The 16111-nt window shown below is 39.9% G+C and overlaps 1 protein-coding gene across 3 annotated transcripts in view; it reads left to right on the forward strand.

Annotated features, from left to right (window-relative positions):
- The window catches only part of GK5 (glycerol kinase 5), a 68880-nt gene that overhangs the window by 13848 nt on the left and 38921 nt on the right, over window positions 1–16111 (forward strand). For all 3 annotated transcript variants that reach the window (XM_033212431.1, XM_033212429.1, XM_033212432.1), the window contains exon 4: window positions 7843–7936. In XM_033212431.1, coding sequence (XP_033068322.1) covers window positions 7843–7936 — 94 coding nt within the window. The remainder of the gene's footprint in view (window positions 1–7842; window positions 7937–16111) is intronic.

Below are 16111 nucleotides of genomic sequence, written 5' to 3' on the forward strand. Positions count from 1 at the left end.
TTATAATATCATAATAGCTACTATATAGTAAACACCTGTGACAGTCCCAAGTTCCGTTATCCTTACAACAAACTTACAGTTTAGGCATCATACCTGTTTTTACAGAGAAATAAGTTGTTCAAGGTTGCTCAGTGAGCAAATAGAGCCAAGATTCTAAATTGTCTTTTTGACTCAGAAGCATGTGTTCTTTACACTATCCCCATATTGCCTTCGACATGTTTCTTTCTTTTTATTTTTTCCTAAGACAGGGTCTTATTCTGTCCCCCAGGCTGGAGTGTAGTGGCATGATTACAGCTCACTATAGCCTCAACTTCCCAGGCTCAGGTGATCCTCTTGCCTTAGCCTCCCGAGTAGCTGGGACTACAAGTGTACTCCACTATGCCTGGCTAATTTTTTTGTTTTTTTGTAGAGACGGGGTTTCACCATATTACCAAGCTGGTCTCCAATTCCTGGGGTCAAGCAATTCTCCCACCTCAGCCACCTCCCCCAGCTAGCATGTATTTCTCTGTTTCTTGGTTTAAACACACACCCACATTCCCTCCTCCTAAACACCCCCACCACGTACCCACACACACCACTGTAAAATGTGTCTTTGTTAAAGCATCAGGCTCTAAAGGACATCTTGAGTTTGGGCAGTGGGAAAGAAAAGTGAGCAGAGGGAGAAAAGATGAATCTGAAAAATATAATCAGGGTGAATTCACAAGGACTTGGCTTCTAATTCAGTATTAGGCAAGAAGAAGAAATTTGAATTTACCAATACTGCTGGCCCTGATGTTTGGGCCGTTTGATAGAAATCATAGAGAATATAAGGAGGAATGGGTTGGGTAGTAGAGTAGGTAGAAGGAGAAATGATAAAATGTTTGGTTTTGGACATGTAAATGTGGAGATATCTCAGAGGTGACTAGAACATTGGTTTAATTTGGACTGAGGCATAGCATATCTCCATCAGATAGTTTCTTTTTATTTTCATTTTTGGGGGACGAGGTCTTCACTTTGCTACCCAGGCTGGAGTACAGTGGCATGATCATAGCTCACTGCAGCTTCAAACTCCTGGGATCAAGGGATCCTCCCACGTCAGCCTCCCAAGTAGCTAGGACTATAGGTGTGTACCACACTATGGCTGGCTAATTTTTAAAATTTTTATAGAAATGGAGGCTCACCACGTTGCCTAGGCTGCTCTTGAACTCTGAGCCTCAAGTGATCTGCCTGCCTTGGTGTCCCAAAGCGCTGGGATTACAGGCGTGACCCACCATGCTCGGCCCAGTACTCTTTTTTTTCACGGCATAATGCATCTCAGATTGATGCCTACATCTACAGTTCTTCTGTGCCTACTCCACCTCCCAGCACTGTCCTTGGTTATGGCAAATCTTAAATAAATCTTAAATAGTAGTATATTGTCAGATGAAGGGATGAATGAATTCAATTTACCTGTACACATAAGGTATCTAATCTTAGTGACACTGTTGACATTTTGAGCTAAATCATTCATGTGGTGGGGACTGTCCTGTGGTGTTGCAGATGTTTAGCAGCATCCCTGGCCTCTACCCACTAGATGTCAGTAGCACCCCAGCCCACCTCACCACCATTTGTACCAACCACAAATGTCTCAAAACATTGCTAAATGTCCCCTGGGGACACCCCCAGTTTGGAACCATTGGTGTAGATGAAGTCTCAAAAAATAATGTGTTCTCTGGTAGAGATTATGTGAAGAAAAGAAAAGCAAGCTAAGGATTTGGACTGTGGGTTCCCCCCACCAAATTTAAAGTGAGTCAGGGAAGAAAAAGCCAGCAAAGCAGGACCAACGCTAATCTGGGAAGTGGATGGATGAAAGTGGAGGGAAGAGTGTTCTCAGGGAAAGAACTGATTGGATGTGTCACATTTACTTGGCCATTGGCCCCCGTGATTGCTTTCATCAGGACCTGGCTACCATATCACTCATAACAGGAAGGTCAGAATATTAGGAAGCAAATTTTTGGCTGATGCTAGGACTATACATCACTGTTAGAAGGTATAGAAAAGTTAGATTTCAAGACAGTTCACTTTCCTTACTGGTGTTGTTGTTGTTGTAGAAGGATACGTCTTCTGCGGAAAACAATTCACTGTGAGTTTTTTTATCTTGGCTGTCCTTTTTCCTTTTTTGAAATGTTTGTATTCTTTCATGAGTTTTGGTAACATTCTTTGCTTGTGGAAACTGCAATAGTGGATATTTTTTGAAAAATAACTGAAAGACTTTGTGCTTCTTTTACATTAAAATAATGGAGCCTATTCTGCTCATTGGGCCCCAGGGAGCCAATGTGGTGTATGATGCTGACAGATTCCACAAGAGCCCTAGCAAACAGCGGGGACACAACACAGATGGGCACAACGCAGGGCCAGCCAGAAGCACTTCTTGTTCATTTGTGAGAGAAAAGGGGAGACAGACTAGACGCTGTGGAAAAACCTATTGTTCGTTCCAATCCTGGCCAGCAGCTCCTCCTCCCAGCTTGTTGTTTTTTCCCTCCTGCATCTATGGTGCATTTCTGTCCTCATGGCCGTAGAAACATTATTTTCCTCACAGTTGCTGTCAGGAGGTCTAAAACTTTGAACTTTGTTTCTGTTTTTCTCCTTGTCTCTCCCCCATCCCCCCTTTAGGGACCAGGAAACTTACTAACTTTTTTCAGTCTTTGAACTTTCTTCATGTTCTTCAGGTTAAGCTTTTTTCCCAATATATTCCAAAAGTGGTGTGTTTAGCCTGCTTTCTAAAATAACTCTAACTGATATCGCTTCCATTTTGGTTCTTTTAAATTCCTTTTGTTCTAAAAAAAAAAAAATCGTGAGCTGTTTTGTTTCTTTAGTCACTGTGTCTGTTGAGGGAGATTTCTGCCAGCTAACTTCAGATCAGGGTGTGTGCCAATTAGCAACAAAAACTGTGAGTCACAGGAACCGGGATTCACTCTTAACTGTTTGAGGGCTCACAGGGAGTAATGCACCGTGCTGGGGGCTGCACTGCGTATACAGATGAATAAGAGTACCAGCCCTAATTTACAATCTCATTATGTAGGTACACAAATTACTCTATATTCCCATTGTACAAAACAGATTTTTTTTTTTTAATTCTTTTTTTTTTTTATTATACTTTAAGTTCTAGGGTACATGTGCATGACGTTTATATCATGTATAACTCCCCAATGCAATCCCTCCCTCCTCCCCCCTCCCCATGATAGGCCCCAGTGTGTGATGTTCCCCTTCCCGAGTCCAAGTGATCTCATTGTTCAGTTCCCACCTATGAGTGAGAACATGCGGTGTTTGGTTTTCTCTTCTTGTGATAGTTTGCTAAGAATGATGGTTTCCAGCTGCATCCATGTCCCTACAAAGGACGCAAACTCATCCTTTTTTATGGCTGCATAGTATTCCATGGTGTATATGTGCCACATTTTCTTAATCCAGTCTGTCACAGATGGACACTTGGGTTGATTCCAAGTCTTTGCTATTGTGAATAGTGCCACAATAAACATACGTGTGCATGTGTCTTTGTAGTAGAGTAATTTATAATCCTTTGGGTATATACCCAGTAGTGGGATGGCTGGGTCATATGGTACATCTAGTTCTAGATCCTTGAGGAATCGCCATACTGTTTTCCATAATGGTTGAACTAGTTTACAATCCCACCAACAGTGTAAAAGTGTTCCTATTTCTCCACATCCTCTCCAACACCTCAAAACAGATTTTTATTGTAGTATTTGATACTTACATTAGTGAGTTATACCAACTACTTATGACATAAAATATATTAAGAGCCACAGAATGGTGTAAAGTGTTAGAAGGGTTTAAGACAATTAATTTACAATATTGCCATTTACACTTTTCCTTCATTTTTCCTTGTATTGTTGATAGAGATAAACCCAAGTCAATGCTGAGTGAATATTAGAATATATGCTATTACTTGAAAATCAGTATTCTAGATTGTCTGGTTCCATGTTATAAATTAATGAGGTCACTTTCATCTTGTGATTTTCTCTCTCCCCCTCATTGTTCTTCAGTCACACTAGCCTTTCAGTTCTTCTAAGACATGCTTCATCTTGCTCTAGGACCTTTGAACATATAGCACATTTTGTTGGGAATGTTCATTCTTCTGATTCCTTCTCATCCTTCAGAGCTAAGATCCATTGTCATTTCTCAAGCCTTCCCTGACCACCACACAGGGGCCATCTGTTGAATACTCTCATGGCACCTCTATTTATCCTTTATAGGACATATTCCGGCTGTAAGTGAGCAACTGATATTTGATTATTTGTTTAAATTCCCTGCTAGAAAATACAGTCGTAAGAGCAAAAGTGCTATCTATGTGTGTCTGTTCATAGCTGTGTACCCAACTCCTGGTACAAATAGCCTTATAAATATTTGCTGAAACCAGTGATTGAACATTAGATTTAAGTGTGTAAGTATGTGTTATTGTAGAATGGGTCTGAAGAATTATATATCAGTAGATTTTATCTTTATCAAACACAATCTGATCTTTGACAAAGGTGCTAAAACCAGCCAGTGGAAAAAGAATAGTTTTTTCAACAAATGGTGCTGGGAAAACTGAACATTCACATGCATAAGAATTAAATTGGACCCTTACCTAATACTATTTACAAAAATGAACCCCAAAATGCATCAAAGACCTAAATGTAAAAGCTTTAACTCTAAACTAAAAACTCCTAGAAGAAAACAGGAGAAAATCATCATCATGACTTTGGATTTGGCAGTGATTCCTTAAATGACATCGAAAGCACAGTTAACGAAACAAAAAATAGATAAATTGGACTTTATATATCAAAGGACATTTGTTTTTTCATCTGTTTGTTTATTTATTTATTTATTTTTTGAGACGGAGTTTCGCTCTGTCGCCCAGGCTGGAGTGCAGTGGCCGGATCTCAGCTCACTGCAAGCTCCGCCTCCCGGGTTCCCGCCATTCTCCTGCCTCAGCCTCCCGAGTAGCTGGGACTACAGGCGCCGCCACCTCGCCCGGCTAGTTTTTTGTATTTTTTAGTAGAGACGGGGTTTCACCATGTTAGCCAGGATGGTCTCAATCTCCTGACCTTGTGATCCGCCCGTCTCGGCCTCCCAAAGTGCTGGGATTACAGGCTTGAGCCACCGCGCCCGGCCTTTTTCATCTGTTTATGATGATTAATTTTTCAGTTTTCTTAACTATTAGAACTCTCCAAAGGAGAAAAATTACCCTAAATTTAATTATAAATAATAAGTAAGCTATGTTAAAATTAATTTGATGTAATTTGCAAATTATATTTTAAAAATATGTCTGAAAAACTTTAGTCATTGATATCTAATGTGCAGTTAGACTTCAGAAAACCACCTGCAGCATGTAACATGGAAGGTGTGTGTCTTGGTAGGTTTGGTTTGTAATTTCATCCAAGATGGAGGACTAAAACAATAGGAAATCACTCCTCTGATTTGTACTCTTGATAATGGTGACCATTTGGATTTCTAAAGGGAAGAGAAGTAACATGCTCATGATCTAGGTAAATGTTGCAATTTCCATTAATAAAGGTAAAAAACAGGACCCTATCAACAGAGTGAAAAGACAACTCATGGAATGGGAGAAAAATATTTGCAAACTGTAACCTCGAAGCATGTAACATATTAATCCCTAATCCCTAGTAAGGGATTAATATCTAGAATATGTAAATAATTCCTACAATTCAACAACAAGAAAACAACAACTCAGTTAATAAATGGACAAAGGACTTGAGTAATATACAGATGGTCGGTAAGCACACACAAAGATGCTCAATGTCATTAGTAATTAGGGAATTGCAAATTAAAACCATAATGAGATACCACTTCACACCCACTAGAATGGTGATAATTTCTAAAAAAGGAAGATAAGTGCTGGTGAGGATTTGGAAAAATTGGAACCTTCATACATTGTTGGTAGAAATGTAAAATTGTGCAATGACTGTGGAAAACAGTTTGCCAGTTCCTCAAAAAGTTAAACATAGAATTACTATATGACCCAGCAGTTCCACTCCTAGGTATATACCTAAAAAAAATTGAAAACAAAGACTCAAACAGATACTTCACACCAATATTAAAGCAGCAGTAATCACAATAACCAAAGGGTAGAAACAACCCAAGTGTGTACCAACAGATGAAGTGATAAACAATATGTAGTATATAAATACAGTGAAATATTGTTCAGCCATAAAATGGAATAAAGTTCTGATACATGCTACAACATGGACCAATCTAGAAAACATTGCACTAAGTGAAGTAAGCCAAATAGAAAAGAACAAATACTGTATAATTCTACTTATATATGATCTACCTGGAATAGGCAAATGTAGAGAGACTGATAATAGAATAGGGGCTATAAGGGATGGGGTGAGGAAGGAATGGGGAATGATTTCCTAATTGTTACAGAGCTTCTCTTTGGGGTGATGAGAGTTTTAGAAACAGTGGTGATGGTTGCACAACGTTGTGAATGGACTTACTGCCACTGAATTGTACACATAAAATAGGTAAAATGGTAAATCTCATATTATGTATATTTTGCCACAATTTTTTTTTTTAAGTTAAGTATTAGAGAGTGCAATGGCAAGCTGTTAGTTAAAGTAATAGACCATGGGATCTGGGAAAGTAACCAAAGTTAGAAGTGGTTGGTCGGAAGAAAAGGGAATGTTTGAGGGATTAAAGGTTGCAGTGAGTTGGAAGGCCAGATGTTTAAGGAGTAAGATTGAGAAAACTGAAAACTTTTATTCCTATGTGCTGACTAATATTGGAACATTAGACTTTCAGTGGTAGAACATGTAAAGGTGAGGATATAACCATGGGTGTGGAATGCTTAAGTAGAGTAGAGAATGAGTCTTAGTAATTGAGCATGGTTCAAGTCACACAGGGGGAGGCCTGGAGTTGGGGTAGAAAGCAAGCTTGACTTGGATGTTGATTAGTAGATGCCAGTGGTTGATTTGCAGGAGCCTCAAAGGAAAAAAATGATTTTTTTTTTTTTTTACTTCTGTATTTCTTAGCTCTGTACTTTTATTGTAGTATTGACCCAAGTTTTGTTGAATTTCTATTTATTGGAGAGATTTTGGTAAGCATATTAGGTTGCCAATGGCTAAGCCAATCCTAAAGTTAACCGGTGTAGAACTAGGCTCAGGCAATATTTCAGCTCTTCCACAGGTCAGAGGTTTTTATTGGATTATGTATATCAGGATAAGTGCAATAAAGGGAAATAGCATTGGCTTTTTAAAAATTTGCCTTTAAAGTGTCTTATTATTATTTTTTTTTTTTTTTTTTTTTTTTTTTTTTTGAGACGGAGTCTCGCTCTGCACCCAGGCTGGAGTGCAATGGCCGGATCTCAGCTCACTGCAAGCTCTGCCTCCCGGGTTTACGCTATTCTCCTGCCTCAGCCTCCCGAGTAGCTGGGACTACAGGCGCCCGCTACCTCGCCGGCTAGTTTTTTGTATTCTTTTAGTAGAGACGAGGTTTCACCGTGTTAGCCAGGATGGTCTCGATCTCCTGACCTCGTGATCCGCCCGTCTCGGCCTCCCAAAGTGCTGGGATTACAGGCTTGAGCCACCGCGCCCGGCCAAGTGTCTTTAAAGAGCAGGTCTTCAAAGGCCTTTTCCTTAGTTTTGGTTTTGGAAGTATATACATTTCATACTATATGTCACATAATTGTTGTGCAGTGTTGGTTCAACTTATAAAATCCAGAAGAAATCATTCAGAAAGGCACATCTAACTAAATTATACTTTGCAATTACAGTATGGCCTCTAATTTTGTTTTCTCTTATGGCACATCTTTAACATAGTCTCTGATTTATGCTGGGTCTCAAAATACTGTTTTATTCTTTCTAGGAAAACAGGAAATCATTTTCACAACTTTATAAGTTGGCAAGACTTAAGAGCTGTTGAACTTGTAAAATCTTGGAATAATTCTCTTCTAATGAAGGTAATCTATTTCTTCTGTGATTTGGATATTATTTTGTTTTTCTGTAAATGTCCCTTAATTGTAGACTTAATTGTATTATTTCCTACCTATTTTGTTTTAGGACATTAAGAAGACATATGCACACACTCCCCATTCCAGTGAAGTTTAATAATAGTCAATCAAAGGTGTATGTAGTAGACTTGTACCTCAGGAAGTTCTAAGGAGGTTTGTGGTGGACCAGAGTTTCACATGTTAGTGAGAATTTGTATTTCTCTTCTTGAGAAATGGAAAAGATACAGACTAGATGAATGAAGTGCCCAAATTTCATCTTTTATAAAAGCTCAGGATGGATATTGAGATATTATAGATAAGTAGCAGACTATTACAAGCTCTTATCATTACAGGTGTGATGGCTCACGCCTGTAATCTCAACACTTTGGAAGGCTGAGGCAGGGGGATTGCTTGAGGCCAGAAGTTCAAGACCAGCTTGGGCAATATGCTAAGACCTCATCTCTACAAATAATGCAAAATTAGCTGAACATGGTGGTATGGACCTGTAGTCCCTGCTACTTGGTAGGCTGCAGTGAGAGGATTGTTTGAGCCCAGGAGTTCGAGGCTGCAGTGATTGCCACTGCACTCCAGGGCACTCTGTCTGGGTGACACAGTGAGATCCTGGCTCAAAGTCAATAACACCAAATTATGCCTGATACATAGTAGGCATTAGTAAATGACAATGATGATGGTGACAGTGACAATAGCAACATCATGAAATCATCTGTTCTTCTGTTATTTGTCTCAAATTTGCCCTCACTCCTGAATGTGAGATTACCGAATCAAAGGGTAAACACAGTTTTCCAGCTCCTTAAATGGTGTCAGACCTACAGTATTTTATGTCATAATCAATATTCCACATTAATTATTTTATTTTATTTTTATTTTTATTTTTAGATGGAGTCTTGCTCTGTCGCCCAGGCTGGAGTGCAGTGGCGTGATCTCGGCTCACTACAACCTCTGCCTCCTGGGTTCACGTGATTCTCCTGCCTCAGCCTCCCAAGTAGCTGGGACTACAGGCATGTGCCACCATGCCCAGCTACTTTTTGTATTTTTAATAGAGACGGGGTTTCACTGTATTAGTCAGGATGGTCTCGATCTTCTGACCTGATGATCCACCCCCCCTTGGACTCCCAAAGTGCTGGGATTACAGGCGTGAGCCACCACGCTTGGCCCATATTAATTATTTTAGTACTTCTAATGCCTCACAGTTAAATACCTTCTCTGCCAGTGTACTGGTACCAGATGGAGCCCCAGAGGAGTGTCTAGAGCATCAGTTTTACTTGATAAGTATTTGATAATATTAATTTAATGTGAAAACAAATATGAATATATTATAGAATGTAACAGCAATGCATGAGTGAAACAATTTTGCCAGAATCTCACCTGAATTGATTATCCTTTTTGATAGTTTAATAAAGAAAAATGTACCTTGCTGCAGTAACTTGTGAGAGAGATGCTGTTAACAAGAAGGACACAGTAATTAAGGGAGGTAAAAGTGGTTATAAGGAAATGTCATGAACCCTCAATTGTATAATTTTAAATTATGCAATTTATAATCTATAATTTTATATCTTAATATATAATTTTAGTTTTAATAGTTCATCAGACATTCTTTAAGTTAGTCATTGAGTTGTTTAACACTTATTACTTTGAAAAAATATTGCGATTTGAAAAGAAAAATTGTGATTTTAAAACATTTACTTCCATAATATGTCTCATATTTCAGATCTTTTTTGTTTGTTTGTTTTGAGACAGAGTCTCCCTCTGTCACACAGGCTGGAGTGCAGTGGTGCAATCTCAGCCCACTGCAACCTCCACCTCCCAAGTTTAAGCAATTCTCCTTCCTCAACCTCCCGGGTAGCTGAGATTAGAGGCACACGCCACCATGCCTGGCTAATTTTTGTGTTTTTAGTAGAGACAGGGTTTCATCATATTGGTCAGGCTGGTCTTGAACTCCTGGCCTCACATGATCCGCCTGCCTCAGCCCCCTAAAGTGCTGTAATTACAGGTCTGAACCACCATGCCTAGCCTCAGATTTAAAATCATAATGCAGAACTGTGACCTCAAGCACAAAACTGAGCATTTAAAGCACTTGTGTCTACTTGATATTGAACATGCGCAGATGAAAGTTTTGGTTCTCTTAGCAAAAAAATTTACACAAACACAGGCTTTCACAGTTTAGCACACATAATTCTAGAGCCTGTCCTGGCAGTGAAGGAGCCCCACTTTGCACTCATCCCTTTCCAGTTGCTAATGGTTTGACTGTGGCCCTTGGAAATGTTTAGTGTTTTTGCCAGAACGGGCAGCAATGTCATTAGTTTGGCCAAGGCTAGTCCGAAGCAAAATGGTGAAGTAATTGAGGTGTGTTTGCAATCTCTTGCCACTGTTGCTTTCCTCCAGTCTCCCCAGATGCCCGGTCTTCCTCTTACTGTTTTTCTTATTCTTGCCTAATGATTGCTAAGGCTTTCTTCTCTTTGCTGTTAGCATAAAAGCCCAACTCCTTACCAAGGTTTGGCTCTTTCTGCAGTTCTGACCACTTCCTAGACCTCTTTCTTCCTGAAGTTGCTAAAGATTAGCAACTCCATCTTTGCCAGCCTGTTTCGTTCTTATAGCACTCAAGCCCTTTCTTACCTTAAGGCCATTGTACATACACGGGGTCTCTCTGCCATCATGGCTGGATCTTTCTCATCCTTCAGGGTCCAGCTCATGTGGCACATCTGGGAGCCCTTCCCTGCCACCCTACTTAAAGGAACCCCCTTGCCCTCAATCTCTTATGTTGCCCTTTGTTTCCTTCATTGTACTTACTAAATTTCAAAGATTCTGAGATATACATTTTTTAAACTGAAAATTAATTGGAAATAATTATAGATTCACATGCAGTGGTAAGAAACAGTACAAAGATCCCTTAGACTCTTTGCGCTTTCTCCCAATGGTAACATTTTGAAAAACTATTGCATAACACCACAACCAGGACACTGACATTAATACAATTCATATATTTTATTAGGATTTCCCCAGTTTTACTGTATATTCCTCTGTATGTGTGTGTGTGTGTGTATGTGGGTAAATTCTATACAATTTTTTCCTATCTGTAGGTTCATCTGTTCCTATCTGAACAGTTCATCACTACAATGATCTCTTGTGTTGTTCTTTTATAACTATATCCACCACTCTCCTATACACCTCCCTACCCTCTCTCATTCCTAGCTCCTGGCAACCACTAATCTGTCCTCCATTTTTAAAAAGTTCTAATTTGAAAAATGTTATAGACATAGGATTATACTTTTAAATATGTAACCTTTTGCGATTTGCTTTTTTCACTTAGTATAATTCCCTGGAGATTCATTCAAGTTGTTGCCTGTATCAGTAGTTTGTTCCTTGCTATTGCTGAGTTGTATTCAATAGTACAGCTGTATCACAGTTTATTTAACCATTCACTTGTTGAAGGACTTCTGTGCTGATTCTAGTTTTTGGCTATTACAAATAAAGCTTTTATGAATGTTCTTTGTATAGAATTTTCTGTGAATGTAATTTTTCATTTCTCTGGGATAAAAATCTCAAGGTCATATGTTAATGCAGGTTTTCTTTCGTAAGAAACTGCCAAACTATTTTGAAGAGTGACTATAACATTTACTTTCCCATCAGCAATGTATAAGTTATATTTTAACATCTCTGAAATCAGGATGCATTTCTTAGTAGCATGTTAAATAATGATTCGTTTTACAGTCTGTCTTCTTAAATCATCTTATTTATTAACTTGATTGCTTATTTGTCTTCTCACTAGAATGTAAATTTTTAAAAAACAAGAATTCTGCCCATATTGTTCAATTTGTTTTTATAAGGCCTGGCAACAGTCCTTGGTATGCTAGAAGTTACTCAGTAAATATTCATTAGATATATGAATGAAGATGCTAATTGTTTATATGTTGTCTGCAAGTGCAGGTATTGGAGCTTGTAATATTTTTGTGTGACCTCCCCACACATTCCGAGGTTATCTACATTTTAACAGAAGATCTCAGAAGTGTCCTAAATCTAATTTTTTATGAGAATAGTGTAGTGTGTATAAAGAGGAATAGCCCATTTCAGTTTAAATTATTTCTTATAACAAATGAGAAGAAGGCTTATGGGTGGTCACTTTAAATACTTTTAAAAAGTCTTATGTTTTAATAAATAATGTGGGTTGGGTGGTTCCAAGATGGCCGAATAGGAACAGCTCCAGGCTACAGGTCCCAGAGTGAGTGATGCAGAAGATGGCTGATTTCTGCATTTCCAGCTGAGGTACCAGGTTCATCTCACTGGGGTGTGTCGGACAGTGGGTGGAGGACAGTGGGTGCAGCCCACCGAGCAAGAGCTGAAGCAGGGCAAGGCATAGCCTCACCCAGGAAGCACAAGGGGTAAGGGAATTCCCTTTCCTAGCCAAGGGAAACCGTGACACACAGCACCTGGAAAATCAGGTCATTCCCTCCCTAATACTGCGCTTTTCCAAGGGTCTTAGCAAACGGCACACCAGGAGACTATATCCGGTGCCTGGCTCTGAGGGTCCCACGCCCACGGAGCCTCCCTCATTGCTAGCACAGCAGTCTGAGATGTAACTGCAAGGTGGCAGCAAGGCTGGGAGAGGGGTACCCGCCATTGTTGAGGCTTGAGTAGGTAAGCAAAGAGGCCTGGAAGCTCGAACTGGGTAGAGCCCACCACAGCTCAAAGAGGCCTGCCTGCCTCTGTAGACTCCACCTCTGGGGACAGGGCATAGCCAAACAAAAGGCAGCAGAAACCCCTGCAGATTTAAATGTCCCTGTCTGACAGCTTTGAAGAGAGTAGTGGTTCTCCCAGCACGGAGTTTGAGATCTGAGAATGGACAGACTGCCTCCTCAAGTGGGTCCCTGACCCCTGAGTAGCCTAGCTGGGAGGCATCCCCCAGTAGGGGCAGACTGACACCTACATGGCCGGGTACCCCTCTGTGACGAAGCTTCCAGAGGAATGATCAGGCAGCAGCATTTACTGTTCAGCAATATTCACTCTTCTGCAGCTTCTGCTGCTGATACCCAGGCAAACGGGGTCTGGAGTGGACCTCCAGCAAACTCCAACAGACCTGCAGCTGAGGTCCTGACTGTTAGAAGGGAAAGTAACAAACAGAAAGGACATCCACACTAAAACCCTATCTGTACGTCACCATCATCAAAGACCAAAGGTAGATAGCACCACAAAGATGGAGAAAAAACAGAGCAGAAAAGCTGAAAATTCTAAAAATCAGAGCACCTCCCCTCCTCCAAAGGAATGCAGCTCCTTGCCAGCGATGGAACAAAGCTGGATGGAGAATGACTTTGACGAGTTGAGAGAAGAAGGCTTCAGACAATCACACTTCTCTGAGCTAAAGGAGGAAGTTCGAATCCATCACAAAGAAGCTAAAAACCTTGAAAAAAGATTAGACGAATAGCTAACTAGAGAAGTCCTTAAATGACCTGATGGAGCTGAAAACCATGGCACAAGAACTATGTGATGAATGCACAAGCTTCAGTAACCGATTTGATCAACTGGAAGAAAGGGCATCAGTGATTGAAGAACAAATGAATGAAATGAAGCGAGAAGGTTAGAGAAAAAAGAGTAAAAAGAAATGAACAAAACCTCCAAGAAATATGGGGCTATGCGAAAAGACCAAATCTACATCTGATTGGTGTACCTGAAAGTGACAGGGAGAATGGAACCAAGTTGGAACATACTTTTCAGGATATTATCCAGGAGAACTTCCCCAACCTAGCAAGGCAGGCCAACATTCAAATTCAGGAAATACAGAGAACGCCACAAAGATACTCCTCAAGAAGAGCAACTCCAAGACACATAATTGTCAGATTCACCAAAGCTGAAATGAAGGAAAAAATGTTAAGGGCAGCCAGACAGAAAGATCAGGTTACCCACCAAGGGAAGCCCATCAGACTAACAGTGGATCTCTTGGCAGAAACTTTACAAGCCAGAAGAGAGTGGGGGCCACTATTCAACACTCTTAAAGCCAAGAATTTTCAACCCAGAATTTCATATCCAGCCAAACTAAGTTTCATAAGTGAAGGAGAAATAAAATTCTTTACAGACAAGCAAATGCTGAGAGATTTTGTCACCACCAGGCCTGCCCTACAAGAGCTCCTGAAGGAAGCACTAAACATGGAAAGGAACAACTGGTACCAGCCACAGCAAAAACATGCCAAAATGTAAAGACCAGGAGGAAGAAACTGCATGCTAGGAAGAAACTGCATCAACTAATGAGCAAAATAACCAGCTAACATCATAATGACAGGATCAAATTCACACATAACAATATTAACCTTAAATGTAAATGGGCTAAATGCTCCAATTAAAAGACACAGATTGGCAAATTGGCAAATTGGATAAAGAGTCAAGATTCATCAGTGTGCTGTATTCAGGAGACCCATCTCATGTGTAGAGACACACATAGGCTCAAAATAAACCAATGGAGGAAGATCTACCAAGCAAATGGAAGACAAAAAAAGGCAGGGGTTGCAATCCTAGTCTGTGATAAAACATACTTTAAACCATCAAAGATCAAAAGAACCAAATAGACGCAATAAAAAAATGATAAAGGAGATATCACCACCGACCCCACAGAAATACAAACTACCATCAGAGAATACTATAAACACCTCCATGCAAATAAACTAGAAAATCTAGAAGAAATGGATAAATTTCTGGACACATACACTCTCCCAAGACTGAACCAGGAAGAAGTTGAATCCCTGAATAGACCAATAACAGGCTCTGAAATTGAGGCAATAATTAATAGCCTACCAACAAAAAAAGTACAGGACCAGGCGGATTCACAGCCATATTCTACCAGAGGTACAGAGGGGAGCTGGTACCATTTCCTTCTGAAACTATTCCAATCAATTGAAAAAGAGGGAATCCTCCCTAACTCATTTTATGAGGCCAGCATCATCCTGATACCAAAGCCTGGCAGAGACACAACAAAAAAAAAGAGAATTTTAGACCAATATTCCTGATGAACATTGATGCAAAAATCTTCAATAAAATACTGGCAAACCGAATCCAGCAGCACATCAAAAAGCTTATCCGCTATGATCAAGTGGGCTTCATCCCTGGGATGCAAGGCTGGTTCAGCATACACAAATCAGTAAATGTAATCCATCATATCAACAGAACCAAAGACAAAAACCACATGATTATCTCAATAGATGCAGAAAAGGCCTTTGACAAAATTCAACAGCCCTTCATGTGAAAAGCTCTCAATAAATTCGGTGTTGATAGACCATATCTCAAAATAATAAGAGCTATTTATGACAAGCCCACAGCCAATATCATACTGAATGGGCAAAAACTGGAAGCATTCTCTTTGAAAACTGGCACAAGACAGGGATGCTCTCTCTCACTACTCCTATTCAGCATGCATAGTGTTGGAAGTTCTGGTGAGGGCATTCAGGCAGGAGAAAGAAATAAAGGATATTCAGTTAGGAAAAGAGGAAGTCAAATTGTCCCTGTTTGCAAATGACATGATTATATATTTAGAAAACCCCATTGTCTCAGCCCAAAGTCTCCTTGAGCTGATAAGCAACTTCAGCAAAGTCTCAGGATACAAAATCAATGCACAAAAATCACAAGCATTCCTATACATCAATAATAGACAAACAGAGAGCCAAATCATGAGTGAACTCCCATTCATAATTACTTCAAATAGAATAAAATACCTTGGAATCCAACTTACAAGGGATGTGAAGGACCTCTTCAAGGAGAACTACAAACCACTGTTCAGTGAAATAAAAGAGGACACAAACAAATGGAAGATCATTCCATGCTCATGTATGGGAAGAATCAGTATCGTGAAAATGGCCATATTGCCCAAGGTAATTTATAGGTTCAATGCCATCACCATTAAGCTACCAATGACTTTCTTCACAGAATTGGAAATAACCACTTTAAAGTTCATATGGAACCAAAAAAGAACCCGCATTGCCAAGACAATCCTAAGCCAAAAGAACAAAGCTGGAGGCATCACGCTACCTGACTTCAAACTATCCTACAAGGCTACAGTAACCAAAACAGCATGGTACTGGTACCAAAACAGAGATATAGACCAATGGAACAGAACAGAGCCTTCAGAAATAATACCACAAATCTACA

The sequence above is a fragment of the Trachypithecus francoisi genome, unplaced genomic scaffold, assembly GCF_009764315.1.
Source record: "Trachypithecus francoisi isolate TF-2019V2 unplaced genomic scaffold, Tfra_2.0 Lachesis_group0, whole genome shotgun sequence".
Lineage (NCBI taxonomy): Eukaryota > Metazoa > Chordata > Mammalia > Primates > Cercopithecidae > Trachypithecus > Trachypithecus francoisi.